The sequence below is a fragment of the Cryptomeria japonica genome, chromosome 2 (genome assembly GCF_030272615.1).
Source record: "Cryptomeria japonica chromosome 2, Sugi_1.0, whole genome shotgun sequence".
NCBI classification, from domain to species: domain Eukaryota; kingdom Viridiplantae; phylum Streptophyta; class Pinopsida; order Cupressales; family Cupressaceae; genus Cryptomeria; species Cryptomeria japonica.
Genome location: NC_081406.1, coordinates 351,693,636 through 351,717,300, shown reverse-complemented (window position 1 = coordinate 351,717,300; position 23,665 = coordinate 351,693,636). Strand labels below are relative to the sequence as shown.

Below are 23,665 nucleotides of genomic sequence, written 5' to 3'. Positions count from 1 at the left end.
GTTTTAGAAACCTAGTTTTCTACAGCCTAACCGAAGCGATCTTCAAAATTTTGTCGGTTTTGAAAGTTATTAATAACAGAGTACGGGTCTATCAGACTGTCATTAACTGGGACAGCATAATGCATTGTTTGGGTCTTGAATAATGTTTAAAGGGTTATAAATGATATGAAAGATTTGATATTGGATTGGTTGGTTGATAGTAATCTTGTTAGATGCCTCAAACATATCAAGGTTGCAGATTGATGATTATTTTGGGTCATTAAGCACCCTAGGATTGGTTCTCCATGGTTGATTTGGGGTTCTCGGTTGGTTTTTCATGATGCTCTGCATCACAATGGGGCGATGTGTGAATAAAGGTCACAATAGTTCCTAGCTGCAAGCTCTTGCTGTTTGGCCACATTTTCTTGGGGTTATTAATATTGTCATGTTGTTTCCAATTGTAGCTACTCTATCAGCAAGATCATCTCATTTTTCTTTGCTCTTGTCGATTGATTTTATTCTTGTTAGATATCTTTGGATTGCAAGGTAGCAGTTGACGTAGTCAATATCATATGAACCAAATTGCAAATCCCTAGTAGTTAAACGTGATCTAAAACTTGCTAAGATCATAATGTGATTTGAAATATCTCAAACACAATAGCAAGTAGAATTTGAAAAATCAGAGAGCTGCTGTTTTCTACCTGGAAAATTGCTTCAAATGACAGTTTAGTATGTTTGTTTGATCGTTTGGAACTTTGGAGGACCATATTAGTGTTCTGTTGTAAGAAAAAGATATATGCTACCTGCAAAAAACAATTAGCAATGAAAAAAGACACAAGAATTGACACTCACATTTTGCAACGTGGGGGAATTCTGCTGGAAGAGACAAATGCTCAACCTTCTTAGTGTAGTTATGACTAACAGGTTAGATACAAAGATCATGAAATTCACAATTATAGTATCATGTAATTTTGTTTGCTTCTATTGTCACTTTATGTGTAGTTATACCTTCGTTCAACAATCAATTCCTCATTATAACAATACTTATCTCACATTTGTCAATTTGTTCTCTTATATGCCTAGAGTGTCTCCTTTTGTGCATTGAAGGATTCCCAACTTATAAAAGCAAGGAGAGATAGTTGTTCCATTACATAGCCTGTAGAATTCTTGAGCTGATACCACTGCTTTATGTAGATTTGTGCATTTTTTTCAATTTTTCTTTTTTGAAATTACTACTATTAACAAGTGGTTTTTTGTCAATACTTAGTATACTTAAATGTGTGGTTGCAAAATTTACCTTCCTCAACTGGCAGTTTCACAACAGAATCCTGTACTTAACTGTCAGTTTCATCACCATATGAGAAATACTTTGTTTTGAGCAGTTACTAACTTATTGCTGTTTAATTTATGAAGTTTTCTTCTTTAATATCCTTATGCATCATTCTATCTCATGGATGTAGGCCATGTCCATATGGCATATTAAATTCATGTTTAACTTCATGACTTGTTGGGCAGAGGGACATTTTCTCTGATTAGATACAAAGAACATGAATAACACAATTATAGTATCTTGTAATTTTGTTTGCTTCTATTGTTTTCTTTATGTCTAGTTATACTTTCGTTCGACAATCAATTCCTCATTACAACAATACTTATCTCACATTTCTCAATTAGTTCTCTTATATGCCTAGAGTGTCTCCTTTTGTGCATTGAAGGATTCCCAACTTATAAAAGCAAGGAGAGATAGTTGTTCTTCCATTACATAGCCTGTAGAATTCTTAAGTTGATAGCACTGCTTTATGTAGATTTGTGCATTTTTTTCAACTTTTCTTTTTTGAAATTAGTAATATTAACAAGTGGTTTTTTGTCAATACTTAGTATACTTAAATGTGTGGTGGCAAAATTTACCTTCCTCAACTGGCAGTTTCACAACAAAATCCTGTATTTAACTGTCAGTTTCATCACCATATGAGAAATACTTTGTTTTGAGCAGTGGCTATCTTATTCCTGTTTAATTTATGATGTTTTCTTCTTTAAAATCCTTATGCATCATTCTATCTCATGCATGGAGGCCATGTCCATATGGCATATTAAATGCATGTTTAACTTCATGACTTGTTGGGCAGAGGGGCATGTTGTAGTTTTATTACAATTTGAGCATCTCACTTGATTGAAATGATGCAGCTTGTATAAGAAATAGAGAGAAAAATGTTCACCTGTAAAAACCAAAGGGTTACCATTTTTAGTCAGCCTCAATTAGTGTGCATGTTTGGATTTGTCTAGAAGCTGTGTTAGCAAAAAAGGAAGAATGGAACACCTCATCCATGCGAATAAAAGATTTGCACTTTTATTAAAACACTCAATTAGCTTTTATATTTTCATTTGCATAGATAGTCTCTGATGTAATGAAAATATCTATGAGAAGTGTTTACATTTCTTACTAGAAAAAGCAATGTTTTATATGCTTGCATTTCAATTTTCTATGCATATTTGTATTTTTCTAATTGTCATTAAGTTAGAACTGCTTAGGAAGAAAATTGCATACAACTAATTTTTCTTCCTTAAAATAGAAGAATAATGGTGTAAAAATATTGTATTATAATATATGTTGATTTGTAGTTATTGTTATATTTTACTCTATTTAATCAACATATGTGGATGCAGATTCCCTTTTGTGTGGTAGTTGGGTGGATTATGGGAAAGCGAATGGATTTGAACTTTCAACTTTTTGAGACTGCGTCACTATTTATTACAGTCCTTGTGGTAGCATTTATGCTTCAGGTTTGCCTGAACCTAATTAAATATGGTCTGCATTATTTATAAATGCAGCTTTTCAGATATTAAATACTGTTGTGTTTCCTTTTTTGCCCAGATTGCTACACTTTTGAATTTGTTTTGAAATGATAGCTTGTCTTTTTCTATTTTGACGAAAGATAATATCTAAGCTATTTTAATCCTGCTTTGCATGAAACTGAAGCAGATCCATTACTTCATAACCTTGATCCACTCGTAACTGAACTAATATGGGTACTTATTTGAAAGTGAATTTCCCTTACCTGTTTGTTTATGTGGCCAAATTTACTCGGGCAGAAGAGTGCAGGGGTCATAGGATATGTATTGAAATTATCTCATGCAGTTCCTTTAATTTGAGTATCAGATTTTAGGAGTGTTTTTGTGGTATATGTAGGAAAGAAAAAAAGATGAAATGTGAAAAATATATGCATATCTGTAAACAATATAAATGTTTAGAACATTACAAAATTTCAAGGTTCACAATTTTGCTCATGGGTGCAAAGTATATGATATCAAAAGTAAAGTAAAGGTGGTCTCTTAGGTCACGGACAAGCCAAACACTCATTTGGTGTATGAAGACACTGTTGTGGATGGCCAGAATTGAAGTTCTTTCTATTGACCTTAGATGTTGTTCAAATTTTGGTGCTTCCGATTTAAACTTCATGTCAAAGCTATGGAGACAGGATCTTGTTAAAAGTGTCAAACATAACCTCACTTCTGTCATAAACTGTCATGAGCAACCTTGTGATTGTTTAACAATGGGAATGGAAGATGAGATTGCCTCTAATATTTGTGAAAATAAAAAAATGCTTCTGGCTGTGTTCAAAAACTCCAACAAGATGTTCTACTTTAAGTAATTTCCTTGTGAAAAAGCCTCTAGCTAGAAGATGGCCAAATTTTTTCAATGACTCCTTAATGAATAAAAACACAACCATTAATAGGAGGGTATCAAGAGCATTGTGGTGTACAAGGGGGGTGGGGGTGTTGTGTATAGTTCATCTTTTATAAAGAAAACTAAAGCTAAACGTAGTTTCTAGGGGTACTGCCAAGCTAGACACAAAATTGGTAAATGACAATCTTTACAAAAGCATTTCACAAGACTATTGTTTTCTAATACAGTTTTTTTACAAGGTATACAATCTTACCCCCTCTAAGTGGTATGGGGTATACAAACCAGGGAGTACTTATGGCATATTTTTCTTAGCAGGCTACAGAACAATTAAAAGGGGGTAAGTTAAATGAGGAAGGGGTGTAGAAATCGAAAATTGAAATAGGAAAAAGCATGTGATCACTTGCATAATGTTTTTAATTGCTTTTCAATGTTCAATTCAAAATATCTATTTTTTCTTCTCTCTTCCCCAGTTTTTTGGATGATATCTTGAATAGTTGAACATTCAACTAAAATAAATAATTGATGGATGAAAAACGATTTATTTAATGTATCATCTTCTAAGATCAAATGTCCAGTATGTCATTAATTTTATAGAAATATCTACATGTTACTTCCCCATTGTAAGAGTTTTCTCCTGTTGTGTAGAAAATTTACTGTTGCACTTTTTTGCTTTGCCTTCAACTTTTGTGGAGAGTTGTCCTTCAATTTATTATGTTTGTTTTTTATTTTTGATGAATGCATCTACACTTCTTCATTTAAAACTATTGGTAACAGTTTAATTGATCTGCCATGACATTTCAAAATTGGATATTATGTCAAAATTTTTTTGGAAGGGAATTGTGCTTGGGAGATTAAGTGTTAATGATTATTTCTTTTTGTACTTCAGGAAGGCACATCTAATTATTTCAAAGGGCTGATGCTTGTTTTATGCTACCTGATAGTTGCTGCAAGCTTCTTTGTACATGTTGATCCTGAAAGTGAAAATGGTTAGTATTTAATTGTCTCCTTTGGATTAGTTTTTCCTATTGGTTATTGAAAAAATATGCTGCTTGTGCGTTTGAATTCCATCCTTAAGTTAAATAGTTTTGACTTGCCTTTTTTAATTCCAATTTTCTCTTTCTTAATCCCATAATGAAGTCACAGTTTTGGTGTACTTTTTCCTATCATGGAAAGGGTTTATGATACAGTCTATTCGGAGTTAATCAAAAAGAGATGGCCAGTAATTTAGCTTTTCAAGTCGATCCTCACATTGTAATTTGATACATGTATACAAAAAGAATTATGTAGGAATTTTTGTTATCTCAAGCAAAACTTTGGTAGTGATTGAAGCCACAACTTCCACAATCTCCATAGGAAGACTAAGTCCACCGTGTATGGTAACTTTGGTGTCACAAATAGCAATCTCTTGGGTGATCAAATAATGGTAAGGATGCTTTTGAGTGAGACTGTAATGAAAGTTAAATAACTAAGATACAGGATTCGTGGCTGTAGGGCAGGGTGTGAGGCCAGGTTTAAGCTGGGTCCAGGTGCTGCCCTGGTCTGGCCCTGGGTTCGTCATGGGTTCGGCCTGCTGGAAACTGAAAAAAGCTTTGATTTAAAAAAAAAAACTTTAACGATAGTCAGTTATACTCCCGCAGGTTCTGTCTTCCTTTGTCTTCCGTCTGTCTTCCATCCATGACAAAAATATCTTTTGTCTTCCTCCGTTCCTCCCTCCGTGACGACCCTCTTCCTCCGCCTGTGATCGGCTTTCAAAAGGTCTGTTTTTATTTTTATTAGTTTTTGACTTTCCAAAGTTTTTTGTTTTTATTTTTTTATTTCCTTTTTCAAATAAAATTTACTTCATTTATACTTTATGTTTTAAATCACTTGATTTATATTCATATTTTTCAATAATATATTTTAAAATATTTAAATCAAATTAATATTATAATTTATATTATTATACATTAATAGTATTTTACATTAATTTTTTAAACATATTTATAAATGGCCTCCAGCTGATCATGACTTCCTCCATGAGCAGGGGTGACGTCCTTAGAATTGCCTTCTAAGGTTTCCGTCTTGAAAAGGCAGATACATGCATTTCAAATTCCAAATATTCAATGCTTCCATTCAAGCCATGATCCCTATTAATACCTGAGTCTTCCAATGTTGGCCTCACAAGAATTATCGCTCCAAGCAAATAACCGTCGAAGCAAAACAAAGTTGGCCTAAGAGCCTTTATTCAAAATTATTTAATTAGTACATTTATTAATAAATTTTATTTATTATTCATTTTATAAATTTATTTATTTATTTAAATAAAACTTTGGCAAATGAAAGGGGCTGACTCAGTCCTAATCGGGGACATCACAGTAAGTTACCTTTAAACATAACTAAATTGTATTATAGACCTTTCTCGCAGTGTGACCCGGTTCTACATCTGAAGTGCTTGTCCAAGGGCCAACTGGAATCACCTTTGTCTTTGAACAACATTAACATTCATCATAAATAGTCTAATGCTATGTCTAACTTTCAATTATAGCTGATAGTTTTTAAAGTGTCTCTAGATTCAAATATTTTTTATTTTTACTGTCTCAATTTACCTGTCTCCCATTTTAAGAAAAATAGCACATGAGGACTTGTCCTTTCTCATACTAGTATGGTTACCTGTCTCCTGGCAACTATGAATAGAACATATTTAAATAGGATTGCAATAATTGATCAAGAATTGTATCTAGAGTGGGAAATGTGACATTCATTGGTGATTAGATTGTGGTCTTCTGAAAATGAATGCAAGCTTGGTGGCTTACTTGATTGCTCTATTTGTTTTCCTATATTAGTGTGCTAATTTTATTGTTTTTGTAGTACATCTGATCAGGTACTTCTTAATATTTCATTGTATTGTGTATGTATTATATTTATCAAAGGCATGTCGAAGAGAAGCTTAGTGGATGCAGGCATCATACAGACAGGAGACAGGTACGACTTCAGCACATGGTACTATACTTTGGTCACTCAGATTGAGGTCCTGAAGAAATCCGAGACCAAGTGCTTTGAGACAGAGGAAAGTGTTAGAGAGATCCTGGGCAAGGTATTCTGTGTGGCGTCAGAGATTTGGAAGAAGGAAAGCCTAAGGGAGAAACATTTACAAGCGGAAAACCTGAGAGCCAGGATTCAGGCAAGCTTCTTCAAGGATTCAGGGATGATTGACAAAGGCAATCTTTCAAAGATTCCAAACTTCCTCTCCATCAATGAGAACTTCCTTACCCAAGCAGTTGAGTGGGAAGGAATTCTTGCCACATGTATTGATGATGTGGACATCATCGACTTCCAGATTGGTAGTTTGCCAAGTGTCACCATGGAGGAGGTCAAGCTCATTGTGTCCAGATACGTTGAATCTCTGAAAGAAGAAAGTGGCCACTCACCTTAGTGAAATTAGCAGCTGCGCCACGTGTCACTCTTTCATTCATTTGAGCTGATAGTATTTTGGGAAACCCTAATTAGGGTTTAGGACTTTCAATCTTGGCCCTTGATCACTGTTTGATCTTGGCCATTCATTTATTTTGAAAAACTATATAAGGTTGCCTCCTCTCATTTGGAGAGTGTGAGGTTTTTGATGTATTGTTGCTTAAGGTCATTTCCAGATAATATATTGCATGTGCGCTGCTTTGTAATCTCTATTATTTGAATGATTTACATGGTTTCAATTGCCTCAACACTTAGTTAGAATTAATTTAGATTTGCTTTCATTGTTGTTAATTTGAATGAAGGATCTGATAAGTGTCAATTGATGGTGCCAGATGCAAAGTAGGTTCAGGCGCTAGAGTTTGCCTTACTTCGCCTTCCGGCGAACAAGTCCTGAGATCTTTCCGCCTATAGTTTGCTTGCTCAAACAATGAAGCAGAGTATGAGGGACTAATTCAAGGCTTGAGCTTAGTAGAGTGGATGGGGATTAACAGTTGAAAGTCTTGGGAGATTCTGAGCTTGTAGTGCACCAAATCCAAGGGATCTCGAGTGCCAAACACGTCGGCATGAGATCATATCACCATAGGACATGGGATTTGATCGAAAGCTTTGATGCTTTCAACATCCAGAGGATTCCTCGAAAGGAAACTGCAGCCGCTGATCGGATGGCCACTATTGGGTCGCAATTTGACCCTGCTGCAGATTTGCTTAGCAACCCTTAGGTGGTCCGTGTGGTCGTTCGACCAGCTATTCCGAACAATGACACCCATTGTCAAGTATTTGAAAGTGGTGAACAAATTGCTTTGTTCATCCAAAACTCTGGAGAATTTGTTGATCAAATGCAGCCTAAAGTAAAGGAGGCTTACGGGGATCAAATCATTCAATGGGGATCAAATCATTCAACTGAAATCCAATAAGCTCCCAAATGGACTGATCACCCTTGAGAACCCTTTTGATCATGACGATGCTAAAAATGACAAACAAAAATTCACAGTTGACAAGGGTGACTAGACTGAAATGTCAGTGGGAAATGGGAGAACGCTCAAGGTTGGAAAGGAGGTTTCTCCAAAAGACAAAGAAAGGCCAGCTCGCTATTGTGATGAATACCTTGGCATGATTGCATGGTCATATGAAGATTTGAAAGGTTATAACTCTAGCATCATCCAGCATACCATTGAGCTTGCTGATGATGCCAAGCCAGTCCGACAGAAGCAAAGGCTTGTCAATCCAAAGATTGAGACTCTCATGGCACAAGAATTGAAGAATTTAATAGAGTCCAAGATTGTTTATCCCATCAAGCACAGTACGTGGGTATCAAATTTGGTACCAGTCAGGAAGAAGAATGGGGATATTCGGCTCTGTGTGAATTTTCGTGACTTAAATCAAGCTTCTCTAAAAGATCACTACCCTTTGCCTCCAATGGAACAATTGTTAAGCATTGTGGCTGGGTCTGAAATGTTTTCAATGTTGGATGGATTCTCGGGCTATGACCAAGTGTAGTCAAGCAAGAAGACCAACATAAAACCACGTTCACCACCAAATGGGGGACGTTTGCTTACCAAAAAATGTCGTTTGGATTGTCAAACGCGGGTGCAACCTTTCAGAGGGCTATGGATTTGGCTTTTAAGGAGCTGATCAATAAAATTATCCTCATCTACTTGGATGACTCGACTGTGTTCTCAAAACACAAAGAAGATCATTTTGATCATCTTGAGCAAGTCTTTCAAAAGTGCTTGGAATTTGGTATTTCATTGAACCCAAAGAAATGCATCTTTGGAGTCCTGCAAGGGAAATTGTTGGGACATGTAGAGTCTAAAGGAGTCTCAATTGATCTAGATCGTGTGAAAGCAATAAAAGAGGTCCCTCTTCCCATCAACAAGAAGGGTGTTCAATCATTCCTGGGCAAGGTCAATTTTGTTAGCCGTTTCATCTCGGACTTCGCCGGAATAGTAAGGCCTATCACGCTAATGCTCAAAAAGGACACATTTTAAATGAACCCCTGAAGCAAAAGAGGCGTTTGAGAAAATCAAAGACGCCATTTCATCAACTCCAGTCCTCTCAAATCCCGACATGTCTAGGGATTTCATAATGTATGTCTTTTCAAGCAATTACGACATTGTCGTGGTGTTAACCCAGAAAGATGCAGATCAAAAGGGTGAGCACCCGATAGCCTTCCATTCCAAAACACTAAAGAAGTATGAGGCCAAGTACAACTGTGTTGAAAAACAAGCCTTGGCCATTGTCAAAGGCCTCAAAAAAATCTGGCATTTCATTGCCTACAATAAGACCACTGTATATGTCGCTCATCCTTCAATCAGAGAGTATGTAGTGGAAGGCGACATTACGGAGAAAAGGGCTAACTGGATTACCAAGATCTTAGAGTATGACATTGATGTCAGGCCTACTAAGGTAATCCGCGGAAAGGGCCTCTGTGAATACATAGCCCAAGAGTCTAGCCCTCAAGAAGTCGAGACTACGGCGGAGGAAGTTGTGATGGTCGCCTCTCAGCCAACGAAAGCATGTTGGGTCGAGGACTGAAAACATTTCATGATGACCGGAATCTTCCCAGTTGACGTTCCCCCTGAAAAGAAGAGATTCTACAAGATGCAAAATAGCGGATACCGCTTGGTTGAAGGAGTGCTTTTCAAAAGAAATTTTGATGGGATTCTACTCAGTTGTATAGACAAAGACCAAGCCCATACGATTTTACATGAATTCCATCATGGACTCTCAAGGGAGCACTATTCAACGCAAACCACTATCATCAAGATTACCCGTGCTAGGTATTTCTGGCCTTCGATGTTTAAAGATGCACATGCTCTAGTGAGGGAATGCAAGGAATGCCAATATTATAGTGGTAGACGCAGGAATGCAGCAATGTCGCTCAGGCCAATAGTGGTGGAAGAGCCCTTCGCTCAGCGGGGTTTGGATTTCATAGGGATGACTAATCCGCCAAGCTCAGTTGGACACAAGTGGATCCTTACTGCCATTGATTACTTCACCAAATGGTCTGAAGCTATACCTCTAAGGAATGCAACGGAAACAGAAATACTAGCATTTTTGGAGGAACTAGTATGCCAGTATGGTCCGCCGAAGACCATAATATTGGATAATGCATGAGCATTCACAAGTTCCCAAGTAACTCAATTTGCTCTCAGCCAAGGTATCTATATGAAGACTTCCTCGAATTATTATCCACAGGGAAATGGCCTAGCTAAGTCTACCAAAAAGAACCCGATAAGACTCATCAAAAGGATTGGGTCTGAATACAAAAGGGAATGGCATCACCACCTAAGAAGCGCATTATGGGCGGATCGGATCACACCTAAGCAAGTTCTCAAGAACTCTCCATACAAGCTGGTTTACAGCAAACACGCCTTATTCCCCATATCAATGGAGATCCCCACCTTGCAGCTCCTCAAGTCCATGGAGGTGGCCGAGAATGAACCCATGCAAGTAAGGCTAGCGGAACTTATGGAATTAGAAGAGGCAAGGGAAGAGTCGTTCAAATCACTTCAAAACCGCCAACAAACTGTCAAGAGATGGTTTGACAACAAGAAGAGTTCTAACCCAAGGTTCAAGCAAGGTGATCTTGTTTTGAAATATAATGAGAGGGCAACCAAACCAGGTCAGCACGCAAAGTTTGATGGCTTATGGGAGGGACCCTTCCGCATAACAAATTGTAAGGGGTTTAACGCATTCGACCTCAAAAACATGCAATGAGAGTCTCGAAATCCCGGTTAACGGGTTTCATCTTAAGCCTTTCTACTAATGTATTTTTAGTGTGCCTTTATTTATTTATTTAATTATGATTCTTCATGCATTGTAAGGAACAAGAAGTAAACCATAAGATACGCCATGAACAAGCAAAAGAAAGTCATTATATTATATAATAGTATCTTTTGTACAATGCATTGAAAAGGCTTGTAGCCTATAATTTTGGTAGCGGGGTGGTAGATTGTGAAGCAAAGTGTGCATGATTTAGTCATCTTCCTCATCCTCCCCCTCGTCCACAAGAAATTCAAAGTCGTCATCTTCATCATCATCTTCCTCCATCCACTCCTGGCCTGAGTCGTTGTCTAACTCCTGGGGTATTGATATAAGCACCAGATTCGGAAGAATATGTGGTGTCAGGATCCGCGGAAAGATATAGTCTCGGAACTCGGTGTACCAAGTTGTGTCAGCCAAAGCAGGCATTAGCAGATGGACCCGGAGGAGAAACTCCGCAACACGCTCTACATGAAGCGATGAGAAGACAATGACAATCTTTAAACCACCTATAAGCGGGTACCAGTCCACCTCTTCTCCGAAGGCAATGAAGCGTTGCAAGTCCGAGGCCAAGGGCAGACCTCTGAAAGGAACAAAATACTCCACAACGTCCTCAAGGCCACCTAGATACATATAAGGAAGAAAGCCTCAAAAGTGCATGCCATATTTTCGTTTTGCATCCCAAGCGTCAAAGCCCTTCAGAAGTGTCAAGAAAAGCTTGTCTGCAAAAAAATGGAGATGGAAGCAAGGACTTCAAATCCTTCCCAAGGCGAGATGGGGGTAGACGTGTACGGGAAAATTTCATATGCCTCCCATCCTATGCCCCCGAAGCCAGGGTACCCCAGGACTAAACCCAAATCAAAGACGTCCACCCGTGACTTCCACGGTTCAGGTACACCCTACTTTTCCCTTCCTCTCTTCTCAATCTTTGGTCTCCTCAGCGCCCCAAGTTGCACCTATGTCTACCCAGGTCCCTACTGCTCTTACATTAGCACCCATCGGAACATCGGTTGAACCCCAAGTTGTGTCATTGCTCCCTGCCCATGATGTCATTTTCCCTGCAACGATCTTCCCGCAGATTTCTACTACACCCCCTGTTTCACATAGGCTTGGTTTCGGAGAGTCTACTCCTTCCCCAAATGTCAGTGCAGCATCCGCTGATGCAGCTTTTTCAGGAGTCCCTCCCTTTGTCTCGTTGTTCTCCCCAACCATGCTAGCGCAACCTATTCAAACCAGCTTTGGTGGCCCCATTTCCTCTTTCCTCTATGTCGTCCCTCCTGGTTCAGCGTTTGCGGGTCAAGCTATTTCAGCCCCGAATACTTATTATCAACAAGTCACCTACTCTAAGACTGGGAGTATTAACCAGGCTCACAAGAGAAAGGAGAAGGATGGTGTTAAGCCAGCCCGGCCACATGTGCAGACACGTGAGGAGAATGATAATCTCTTCTTTGCAACCATGTTCCCAAAGGTCAACAAGCCGGAGTCCCAAATGAAGCCAGATGATTACTCCCTACATGCTGTCAGGGTTGATCTCACAAACGCTACTGCAGTGGATAAGGTCGAAATGATGGAAGAAACTTCGAAGGCTATGTCTTCGGATTTCATCAAGAAGAAGAGTCGTCTGGACAAGATGCAAGCAGAGCTCAGTCACCTCAGAGAATCCTTGTACCATCAAAGGAAGGAGGACAAAGCTAGGAGTGCTGAAATTAACCGTTTGCTGGGCCTGTTAGCTCAAGCCAATTCTGAAAAAGAGAAGCTGGAAGCTGCCCTGAATAGCGCGAGTTCCCAGTTGAAGGGGCAAGAGGCGACAAGGAATGTAGCACTAAAGGAATTGCAAGAGACAGAACAAGAAATACAGCAACTTCCAGAGATGCCACCCATATTCAAACTTAGTTGCGGGAAGAGGTTCGCCTGAAGGAAGAATATGCTCCACAGTTGAGCGAGGCGCAGGTCATGCTTTCCGAGAGAGAGCAACGTTTGAAACAGACATGCGCAAGATGCAAAGTAGCCTAGAGCAAACTGAGAAGAAATTCCAGGATGCAAAGGAATTATTGCAACAAGAGCAAGATCTCATAGCACAGCTTCAAGAAGCTTTTCAAGATAGAGGTACCAAGATCCTCGCTTTGGAACATCAGGTTGCTCGTGAACAGGACAGATGTAAGGATCTGCAAAATGAGATAAGAGCAAAGGACGATGAAATCGCGCGCTTATCTCATCTTCCCCCCCCCCCCCCTCTAGAAGTCCCTCAAGATCTCTCCTCAGTTGTGGAAGAATTGTACATTTCTCATTGGGAGAAGGTTAAGCAATATTGCCCTTCGTTGCAGCCCGTGCTAAGGTTTCTAGGTGAAGCACAATATCTCTGTGCTAGAGGGGGCGTTCTTATTGACAAAATTACGCTTTTCATTGGTCCTAAGCTCCCCGTGGGCCAGAGCTTGATTCAGTTGCTATATGTCACTTCAGATGATGAGTTGGTAGCAAAGGGAGTTGCAAATCACAAACAATTGATCAAGAGGGCCAATCTTTTCATTAATCAGCAAAAGGCCACCATGCAAGCGTCAGTAGCACTTGATGCCTTGAGGATTTCAGTTCCAAATATCAAGAGGCGTGTGGAGAAGTTTGTGTTCCTGGGCCTGCCTTCGCCCTTTCCTGCAGATGGTTCCATTCTAGGGATTGAGCAAGTTATGAGCCAAATTGAGCAGTTGCAGCAAGATCGGACTTTCCTACAGCACCTCAGTAGTCCTATCTCGACGGAGGAAGTCGAGCGGCTCCTGCACCCCCTGGCCCAACTCTATGCGCTCTTGAAGATGGTCCACGATGAACCAACAAGATTGCCATTCGATGAAGTGATCTGTTTGGACCAGAATTGCCAGATCCTAGAAGCTCAAATATTACCCTCCGAGATGATTGGCTTCCGTTACAGCAAGTCTTTGATATGCTTTTCCCAATTCAAGCATACAGTCTAGTCTCCGAACCAACAATTTTGGGTCCTAGCATTCCGCAAGCAGAATTCCCCTTTTGAGTCGCCGAGATATGTTAATATTCTTTCAAAATTGTTCGTGAGCGGCATTTTGGTTAAGTGTTAGCACCTTCCTTTGTTTTTCGGGCCGCTCTCCCATTTGTTTGTGTGCGTGCCACGTGATGTCACGGCGTTTCTCTAAGCAGCTCACCTTTCTCGTCTTGTGTTGAGAGAACGTGCAGCTGTCGCGTGGCGCAAGTTTTATCCTTGATGTATGTTTTTCGGCCCCACCATCTTCCGTGTGCTGGCAATGACACTTGGCATCTCTGCGTTGCATGTTTCGGTTCCCTTTTTGCGTTCGACTTCGAGTCTCCTCCGAGTTGCCACGTGTCCTCTTTGGTGATTCATGAACCAGAATGGTGTTGGCATCGCGGTTTTCTTGTTTTGGCAAGTGCAGGGGTAGCCATGACACAGTTAGAATAACAACATCAAAGGCCGTTTTCGCTTTTTTATTGCATACGTCTTTGTGGACGCGACGCAGGGAGATTCCTGAAAGGGAGCGATTGTTGGGATTTTTCTTGTGCTTTCTTGTTGTTTGTTAAGGGCTGAAGGCTATTTATAGGCCTTGTTTCTGTTGTTTTAGGGGTTCAGACTTTGATAGAGATTATTAGACTTTGGTTCTGTGAAACAAGCCTTTATGTTAAATATATTTCGTGGATGATAAACATATCAGACTACGCCTATGGCCTTTATGGTTATTTTTATTTGAAGCTTAATAGATAAACTTTTGTGCTATGTTATAATTCAGTGACTTCTATGATATATATTGTGAGACTCTACGGATTAGACTATGTCATTTAACTTGTTATCTGTTAGATGAATGGTGTATGTCATATTATGTTGAACGAACCTTGTTTGATTATCTTTTCAAATTGTATTGGGCATGTAGATTGTTGAACGGGCCTTAAAACTGCAAATACTTGGGTTTTTTGTGCCACAAATATTCTAAAAATATTCTGGCGCATCACCTAATTAGTGTAGCTTTTAAGTTTTCTTCTTCCCCTTTTCTCCCTCAATTATATGAAGAGTCGTATTCTCAAACCCGCAGGTTATTCAGTGAATCTCACGCAAAGGTCCCCCATCACTAAATTCCCCATAAGGCTGTTAGCATTTAATGCAAAATTAATAGTCAACAGCTACCAATCTTTATGTGAAATGGTTGTGCTACCCAATGCAGTAGCTATTTTGGCCACTCAAATAAACATCACTATTGATACCACCTCTCCAACTACTTGTAAGGTGAAGTGTGAAGTCAAAATCTACAATAGCTCTCACAATCCCAAAGCCCTTGCTAGTTGGATTCTCGATATGGGGACTTGATTTAACTATAGAGATATTGCTAAAATGGACAAAATCTCGTTTAGGTAGACGGCGCTTGTTGTATTGCTCCAAATGGGCAGCCCGGGAGCCACGAGGCCAGCGATGACAGTCCCAAATGCAACACAATCGTAAATGATTGCACACAACTTTCAATTGCACAGGCATCCTCCAAAGGTCAGTTCCAATCTAAAATAAAAACTAGATTAGTGATTGGAGATGGGCGAAAGGGATTGGACGTATAGGGTTCAGAGGAAAGGAGATAAGGATTAGAGAAATTAAAATGAGAGGCACAGTGTAAGCAAAAAGGAAAAGATCAATCAAACCTACCTGCAGGACACAACTAACTTCCTCTATGAACATACAAATGCATTTGGCAGGGTTGTAAAGTAATCCACTTTGATTCGAGGGGGCATAAGCTAACAAGAAATGAATTCAAGATTTAGACTGGAGAAAACTCTCCAAGATGAGATTTGAGATAAAAATCTTAAAACAACATTTCATTCTCCAAGAGCTAAAAGACCATGACCAAGCAGCTATTTAAAAAGAAAAGCATAGCATAAAATTGCGAACACGGCCAAAAGATATTTACATGAAAGAGAAACCCAGAACACATAAATTGCCAGGAGGCAGCAATCTCAGCCATAGATACAAATAAGGCTAAGTTACCAAGTTCCCCTATCTAGACCCCCTAACACGGACCGGGTCCGTGTGGGTCCTAGTTCGCGTTGGGTTCGTGACTGGTTCGGGTAGGGTTCACCCCAGGGGCCCTGGGTTCCCTATGTGTTTGTGTTCACAAACCCACAAGGAACCTAGGGCCACTCAAGTGAACCCTGTTCGGACCTGGTCAAACCCAGGTGAACCCAGGTTCGCCAACTAGGTTAAGTCACTTAAAATGACTTTTAAACATTAAAAAATTAATTTTTTTTGCCTTTTTAAAGCAAAAAAGGCTAATCCACCCCTTGCTAAATACATTTGAAACCTAAAACAGCTTCATTTGTTCATCTATTCTCTTTGTGAACCTAGACATCTATGAATCTATGATAGATTGATATATATTATATGGCTTATGAGTATATGACATAATATGATATTATTGAAATTCTGAACTATCAATTGAATTGGCATTTGGCATTGATCAATGATGAAGTAGCATACTATTAAATGTATTTAGATTTGTAATTTTGTATATTTCTTTAAATTTTTGCATATAATATATATGTGTGTGTGTGTACTGACCAACCCAACCCACGAACCCAAGAGGCAAAAAGAATTTTGCCCAAACCCAGAAACTGGGTTCGCTTCCTTGAACCCACTCCCGAACCCGAACCGGTAACTTAGAAATAAGGTTAGCTCAAATGAAAGTAATGATTTGTGTGCTAAACCTAAGATAGACATCTCCCTTTTAGGGTAACTTGCCTCACTCTTCCTTAAGGGGGGAGAAAGTTTTACCTTATAAATTTAAATGGACTCAACCACGACAAACAACTATCTATCAGCATGCACAACTCCAATAAATTTTTCTCCTATAATAAAATAGGAGATTTTTTAAAATGGGATGTAGTGGTAATATCACTACAAATCTCTAAGTATTAGTGACCAAATGACAAGTAACTCAAAACCCTATTGAAACCTAAAGGAAGCTTGTCTCAACAATTAGGACTTTCTACCTATCTGTAATAACCCTTGCTGCAATTTTATATCAGATTTACAAAATTCTAATAACCCAACTTAGATTTACAATTTGCAACCAAACAATGAAATCAGGTATGCCGAAAATTGCACCAATGAACTTATAAACACTTAAAACCCTCGTAAAAACTTACGAAGATTTTGCAGAAATTTTGGCAGTATAACAGCATGCAAAAATATGTTTATGACAGTCTACAAGTCTGCCATGAAGTATTACAAAATAGACTACAAAAATGGAGCTCAAAGCTTCACAAATCCACTATAAAATCCAAAATACTTTCCAAACTCCTCACACTTTCCCACAATAGCAAGATGCATGAAAATAAATGTCTAACAACAGCCAAGAATAACAATATATGCTGTTATTACCAGCAATACAAATCTGAAAATGAATTAAGAAACTATAACAGACTAACTATTACAACCCCTGCCAAAACAACCCACACAAAAGTCTCTTTGAAGCACAACTGCAACCCCTGAATGTGATTGCCACTGGAGACTCGTAAACACACTGCCTGCAAGCCTCTATCCCCCTAGTTCATCAGCCTGGAAGATCACTCCTTCAATGGTTTCTCAGCCTCTGAAGAAGAACAACAAAACCTTGTTGAAATGATAAGATAGAATGAATCCAAATGGAGCCAATTCCATGCATATATGAAATCACTTTCAGAATTCAAATTCAAACCAAAATGAGTGCCAAAAATCTCGCTCCCAAGGAAAGGAAAGTTTCCTCTTTCCAAGTGTCTCCAATCTCCTACAACTCCCAAGGAAACTTGCCATTTGCCAACAAATGTCAAACGGGCAACGAAATTCAATATGCTGCTAAAATAAGACTATGCAAAAACCCACACCATAACTTGAGTAGAAAATTCAAATTAATATCTTTGATGATAAATCATTATTGTTGATTTGATTAAATCACCCAGAAAGATATTATTTTCCAGTCTTATCCAAAAGTCCTTATTTACTATTTTTGGAAAGCTGAGCTTACTAAAAATAGAAAGTGTTGATTTTGGAAAGGGGACATCATGAATATTAATTAAATAATCTTTCCAAATGTATCCTGTCATAGTTGACTTACTATTTTTGGCCAATGGGGACTTAGTAAGTGTTATTTTTAGGATAAGGGACATGACACTATCCAGCTACAAATAGGACTTAGCCATCAAATAGCTTCATTTAGGTCAAGGACCACATGTTCATACTTATCACTTCAACTGGTTGAGAATCATGCTAAAGGTGACAAATGAAGCACCAAATGTCATCCTTGAATTCATGTGGGGCTTATAAGCACACTTGTTTCAAGAGTAAAAACGTGCCTATATTGAGACTCTTGTTTCAAGAGTAGAAACATGCCTATATTGAAAAGAATTTGACTGGTAGTGATGATAGTGTATGATGTAAAAGATTGTCTGAACAGGATCACCTTGATGCACCATTACTCCTCTCTAGGGATTCATGACAATTTGTTTGTCACTTGTGCTCAACTCACCAAACTACACTTGCCAATGAGCACAACTTCATCTGTATGTCCTCGGATGGAAGGACAGTGGTTCATCCTCATATATCATACACACATTCACTGTCATTTGCTTTGAGTCTCAACTTTGTTAAAAAGGTCACCTGTGATGTGACCACTATGGACTGTTGTGACTGATATGCTCTGTTGCAACCTGTTGTGACCATTTCACACATCGCCCCATTTAAAATGGGGACCCCCTCTTTTTTTGCTCGTTGTTGCTCGCCTTTCGCTCTGCTTTTTAGGATTTTGGTAGTTTGTCAGTTGTCTGGATTAGGGTCAAGCCTTAGGGTTTTAGTTACTGTCTTTTCAGGCCAGAGTCCAGTCAGTCTTGAGAGCTTTTTGAGCTTCCTTTTGTAGGATGCAATTTTGAATGGAATGAATTCGCCAGAATGATCTATTTTCGATTGGAATTTTTGAGTGATGAGTCTAAATTTGTCTAAGTGTTGATGATGAAATTGTGAATTTTGTCCGAATGAGTAATTTTGACCAAATTTTGAGTTTTTTGATATTTGATCCCGGGCATGGGGAATGATTTGTTTTTGCCTTGTGAAGTGATTAAACTTGTGAAATCATGATATTTTGGCTTGTAGGAGCAAAATCGCTCCTGTCCCTCAGTAAAGGACCGGAGCTCGTTTTCAAAAATCTTACTATCTCTGCAGGATCAAGATGATTTTTCGAATGGAAGTAGTAAAGAAAGGCGTGATCTTTCCGTTGAATATAAATTGAAGAATTTCACGAACACAAAAATGCCTCAGGAAGCAAAATCGCTCCTGTCCCTCAGTGAAGGACCGGAGCTCAAAATCAAATATTGCTTTATCCTTGCAGGATTTTACCAACTTGACGATTTGGAGAGATCAAAGGAGATGCATTTTATCAATTGAATATAATTTGAAGGCACAAACATGAAGAAAGTGGACCAAATTGCAAAAATCGCTCCAGTCCCTCAGTCAGGGACCAGGGCGAAATCCATTGTAGCTCCCGTCCCTCTCCCAGGGACCAGAGCGAAATTCTTCATAAGGCATGTTTTAAACAAAGATCAAGCAAATTTTAAGTTTGATGGCAAGAAAGGAGGTGAATTGAACCCGTTGAAGACAAATTGAAGATTACAAAACTTCTACAAAGGACCCAAATGCCTAAGTTCGCTCCTGTCCCTCAGTCAGGGACCAGAGCGATTTTTACTTTAGACAAATTTCTTGCCAGGTAAGAGCGAATTCCAAGGCATGGATGAATGAAACGGAGCATTACAAGACCATTGAAGATAGATTTTGACGTTGGCAAAGTAAGATGAAGCCTACAAGAGCAAGATCGCTCCTGTCCCTCAGTCAGGGACCAGGGCGATATGATAGTTATATTGCCTTTCCTCGAAGTTCAAGACACTCCAAGTCCGGATACATGGTGGCAAGGGCGTTTTTAAGCGTCTCAATGAAGAACGAGATATCCAAGGTCGCCAATATTGAAGGAATTACACCAAGACACCCAGTTCGCTCCTGTCCCTCAGGCAGGGACCACAGCGATATTGACTATATTGGCCAAATCTCTCAAAAATCACATTAAGTCAAAGTTATGCGAGATGATAAAAGGTCCAAGGTGTCTTTTGAAGATGATATACAAAGGTTTTAAACGTCAAATGAATACCAATTTGAACAAGGAAGCTATATCGCTCCTGTCCTTTGGACAAGGACCAAAGCGATTTTTATTAAAACGTTCATTTTTCCTCAAAATCAAGACAAGGCAGGATCGCACAAGATCAAGATGGTCGTTTGGAAGGCAATGAGCGAGAAGTTAAAGGTTAACTACAAAGAATGTTGATTAGAGCACAAGGATCGCTCCTGTCCCTCACCAAGGGATCAGGGCGATAATCCTCCCAACATCAAATACGCCTTGTAGAAGTCAAGTGAGACAAGCGTAGAATGAAGAAGTGATGTTATTTTTCGCCTTATAAAGAGGATTGGTGATTAAAGAAGCGAGATCAAGGAGAGAAACACCAGGATCGCTCCTGTCCCTCACCAAGGGACCAGGGCGATATTTGCTAAAACACTTGTTATCCTTCGAAGATCATGTCAAAACAAAGTTGCAAAGGGTTTAAAATGTCGTTTGAAAGGTAATGAACGATGAGTTAAAATCAAAAACGAAGAATTTCAAGTAAGAACATAGGGATTGCTCCTGTCCCTCTCCAAGGGACCAGAGCGATATCACCTCAAGAGGCACTCATTTGCAAAGTCGAGTCACCCAAGTTCGAAATTCATAGCAAGAATGCCAATTCCAACGTAAGGATGGAGATTTTAAACGTCAAAAGTGCAAGGGTCAAGACCAAGTTGAAATTTCGCTCCTGTCCCTCAGTCAGGGACCAGGGCGATGAGGTTTGTATTTTTTCATTTTCAAATTTTGGGCGCTCAAACATTTTTGAATTTATTTAAATGCTAAAAATCGAGAAAGTTTGAAAATTCAATTTAAATAGCATTTAAAATTTGCGCAAGATATTAATTAATGGTTTTTGCCTTGTAAAAAATCGAATTTATTAAATGATAAACGATGGCATTTAATAATTAATTATTAATTATTAATTTAAAATCAAATAGAGCGCTTGGTTTATGGAAGTCGGCCTTGTTATTTATTTAAAAATCATTTTTAATTGCCTAATTTTACCAAGGTCGGCCTAGTGGTAATTAAGGTGTGAGCGCTTATAAAGGTTGGTGAAGATTTTCATTTTCACATCATCATTTTATCATCCACATTCAAGTGCGATTTGAGGAAGACAAAGGAAAGTGCGAATTGTGTTTAGAGAGAGCGAATTTCGTTTCAAGCAAGGTGGTGTGAAGTATCATCAAAGGGGGTGCGAATCTAAAATTTCATATTGTGCGAACTTGCCAAGGATATTGGAAGAGCACGTCAAAGACTTGAAAGGTGGCGAAGTTGCTAATTTGAAGAGGAGATCACGTTGAAGCCATCTAATATCAATTTTGCCTAAGCGATTTTATTCATTTTGCATTCTAGAGTTAGCTTTCTAGTGAGGTATGGCGATATGGTTTTATTGTTTTAATTTTGAATTGTTGATCGTCATAGCTTCGCATTTTGAATTTTGAATTTTTGAATTCCAGTTGCTCAATCGTTATTTAGGAAATGATAACTCAAAGACTTATCATGATGTTTCCTAAAAAAATTAATCTCTAATCTATGTTTGTATATTGCAAAATCTATTACTTATTGTGAAATGTTGTGTAGGTACCAAGATGGCGACTCCCAAGCCCGAAAGATCCACAAGTCGGAAGACTCTCCCCTCAAGGACGGTCTCATCAAGGACGGTCTCATCAAGGACGATCAAATCAAGATAAGGGCGACCTTTTCCAATCCAGCATTCTTAGGCGAGGTACATCAATCATCCTGCAAATCAAGGACAGAAGGAGTTAGAACAAGAGTTAATTAAAGATAGCTTCTCAACGACATCAAATTGAATATCTACCAAGCTACAAGTGTCAGACGAGGTGGCATCCTAGTCATCACTCCTCCAGTCGGATTGGTCCACCTCAACAATGTCCAGGTTCAATGTACCTAATTCATAGAAGGTGGCACAAACTCCGATGTACCTACCCTAGCTATCCATTGGTGGAAATTTCTGGAGAAGACATGTGTCCAAGCAATACAATTTTATCATTGGTCAAGCATTAAATGTTATGTAATGGTTGTAACAAACCCTAATTAGGGTTTAGGTGTCATGATCTTGACCGTTGATCTGCTTTCAATCTGGACCATTCATTGTAATTGAGGATGCTATTTATACCCTCATTTCATTTCATTTTCATATGTTAGATGTGAGAAGAAGATTAGATTATTGATGTATTAGAGAGATTAGAGTTAGAAGCAATTTACTTTTGTAGCAAGATTGAGTTTGAGGAAAGGAATTCAAGCAATTGTTGTACATGATGACTTTGAAATCAATGAAATATTGAAGTTATGGTGTTTTGTTGCAACTTTCTTGGTTATCTTCATGGTTGTTCAATTCATTTGAATCATGCTCAATCAGAGTAGTGTGTTAATTTGAAGGACATAGTGTGAGACTTGATCTTTGGTAAGATTCACTTTCCATACCACTAGCTTCTTGCTGATTGTAGGAACGCCTTGCGTGGTCGACTGGAGATATTTGAATCACTTAACCTTCAATCATTATTGTATCTTGGATATGTACCTTCGTGGTAGTGTCTTTGATCTTTGATGCGTTGAAGATCATTTGTTACCTTAGAAGATCGCATCAATTTCAATTGAGTTGTTATTTTATGGTGAAATTGAAATTGGTAGAATCTTGCCAAGTCTTGTCCACATGAAGTCATTCTTAGGGTTAGATTAGATTAGACCTCTTGCAAACCCTATCCTTTTGTTATTTTTTTGAAAAGCTTCTTTAGTTTAGTAAGACTTTCGGAGTGTAAGGCCCCTTGAGAACACAGCAAATCACATCATACCGCTGGAGCTTATCCACATGTAGAGACCCTACTAACCAGAACATTGGAGTCATCCTAACTGATCCTTCATGCGAGTCTTCAGCAGTTAGAGACTTTATTCAAGAGAGGATAAGATGCCTTAAGGTATTTTATTCTGTGTATGATGGTGTAGTTCATTCTGAATTTTATCCACTTCTTCCCTATTGGAGGCTAGATCCTGGATACGATCGATCAGTAAAGAGGCTGACTCATGTGCCGATACTAAATTTTCTACCAGTGTGTCAGCACGCACCAAAGGGTCTGAAATCCACTCCTTTGCTTGAGTGTACGAGCCTTTCATATCATCATAGTCTTTCATTGATCCCTGCTGAAGAGGCTGTGGTGGGGTAACTGGGACCTCACGGTTGAGTGGGCTGGTAAGATGGAGAACATACTTCCTCCACTGCTGGTTCTCTTCTTCAACCTTCTTCCTCTTTTCTTTTTCGTGAGCTAGACTCGCCTTTAGAATGTTGCAGGAGTCGTCAAAATATTGGACCTCTTGGTCCTGGGTGGGTTTACCTAGCTCTATGGTGGTAACCTTGTAATCATCCGCGGTGACATTGTCTCTTGCCTTCCCTTCTTTGGGCATCGCTATCTGGACTGTCTTGAATCCTGCATTGTCTCGCTGAATAGGGAAAACTTCCTGGCGGGTTTGGGTGGTTTAGTTATAGTGGGTTCATTCACCTTCTCCAAAAATGCTGTGGTGACCTCTTCGGAGCGGGCCTCCTTGGGAACCTTGGCCTTTATCCTTTCTCTTAGTCAATCCG

General features: G+C 39.0%; 1 protein-coding gene across 5 annotated transcripts in view; it reads left to right on the top strand.

Annotated features, from left to right (window-relative positions):
- The window catches only part of LOC131065246 (vacuolar cation/proton exchanger 3), a 157,350-nt gene that overhangs the window by 114,351 nt on the left and 19,334 nt on the right, over positions 1-23,665 (top strand). For all 5 annotated transcript variants that reach the window (XM_057999714.2, XM_057999713.2, XM_057999711.2 and 2 more), the window contains 2 exons: positions 2,644-2,760; positions 4,551-4,650. In XM_057999714.2, the coding sequence (XP_057855697.1) occupies positions 2,644-2,760; positions 4,551-4,650 (217 nt within the window). The remainder of the gene's footprint in view (positions 1-2,643; positions 2,761-4,550; positions 4,651-23,665) is intronic.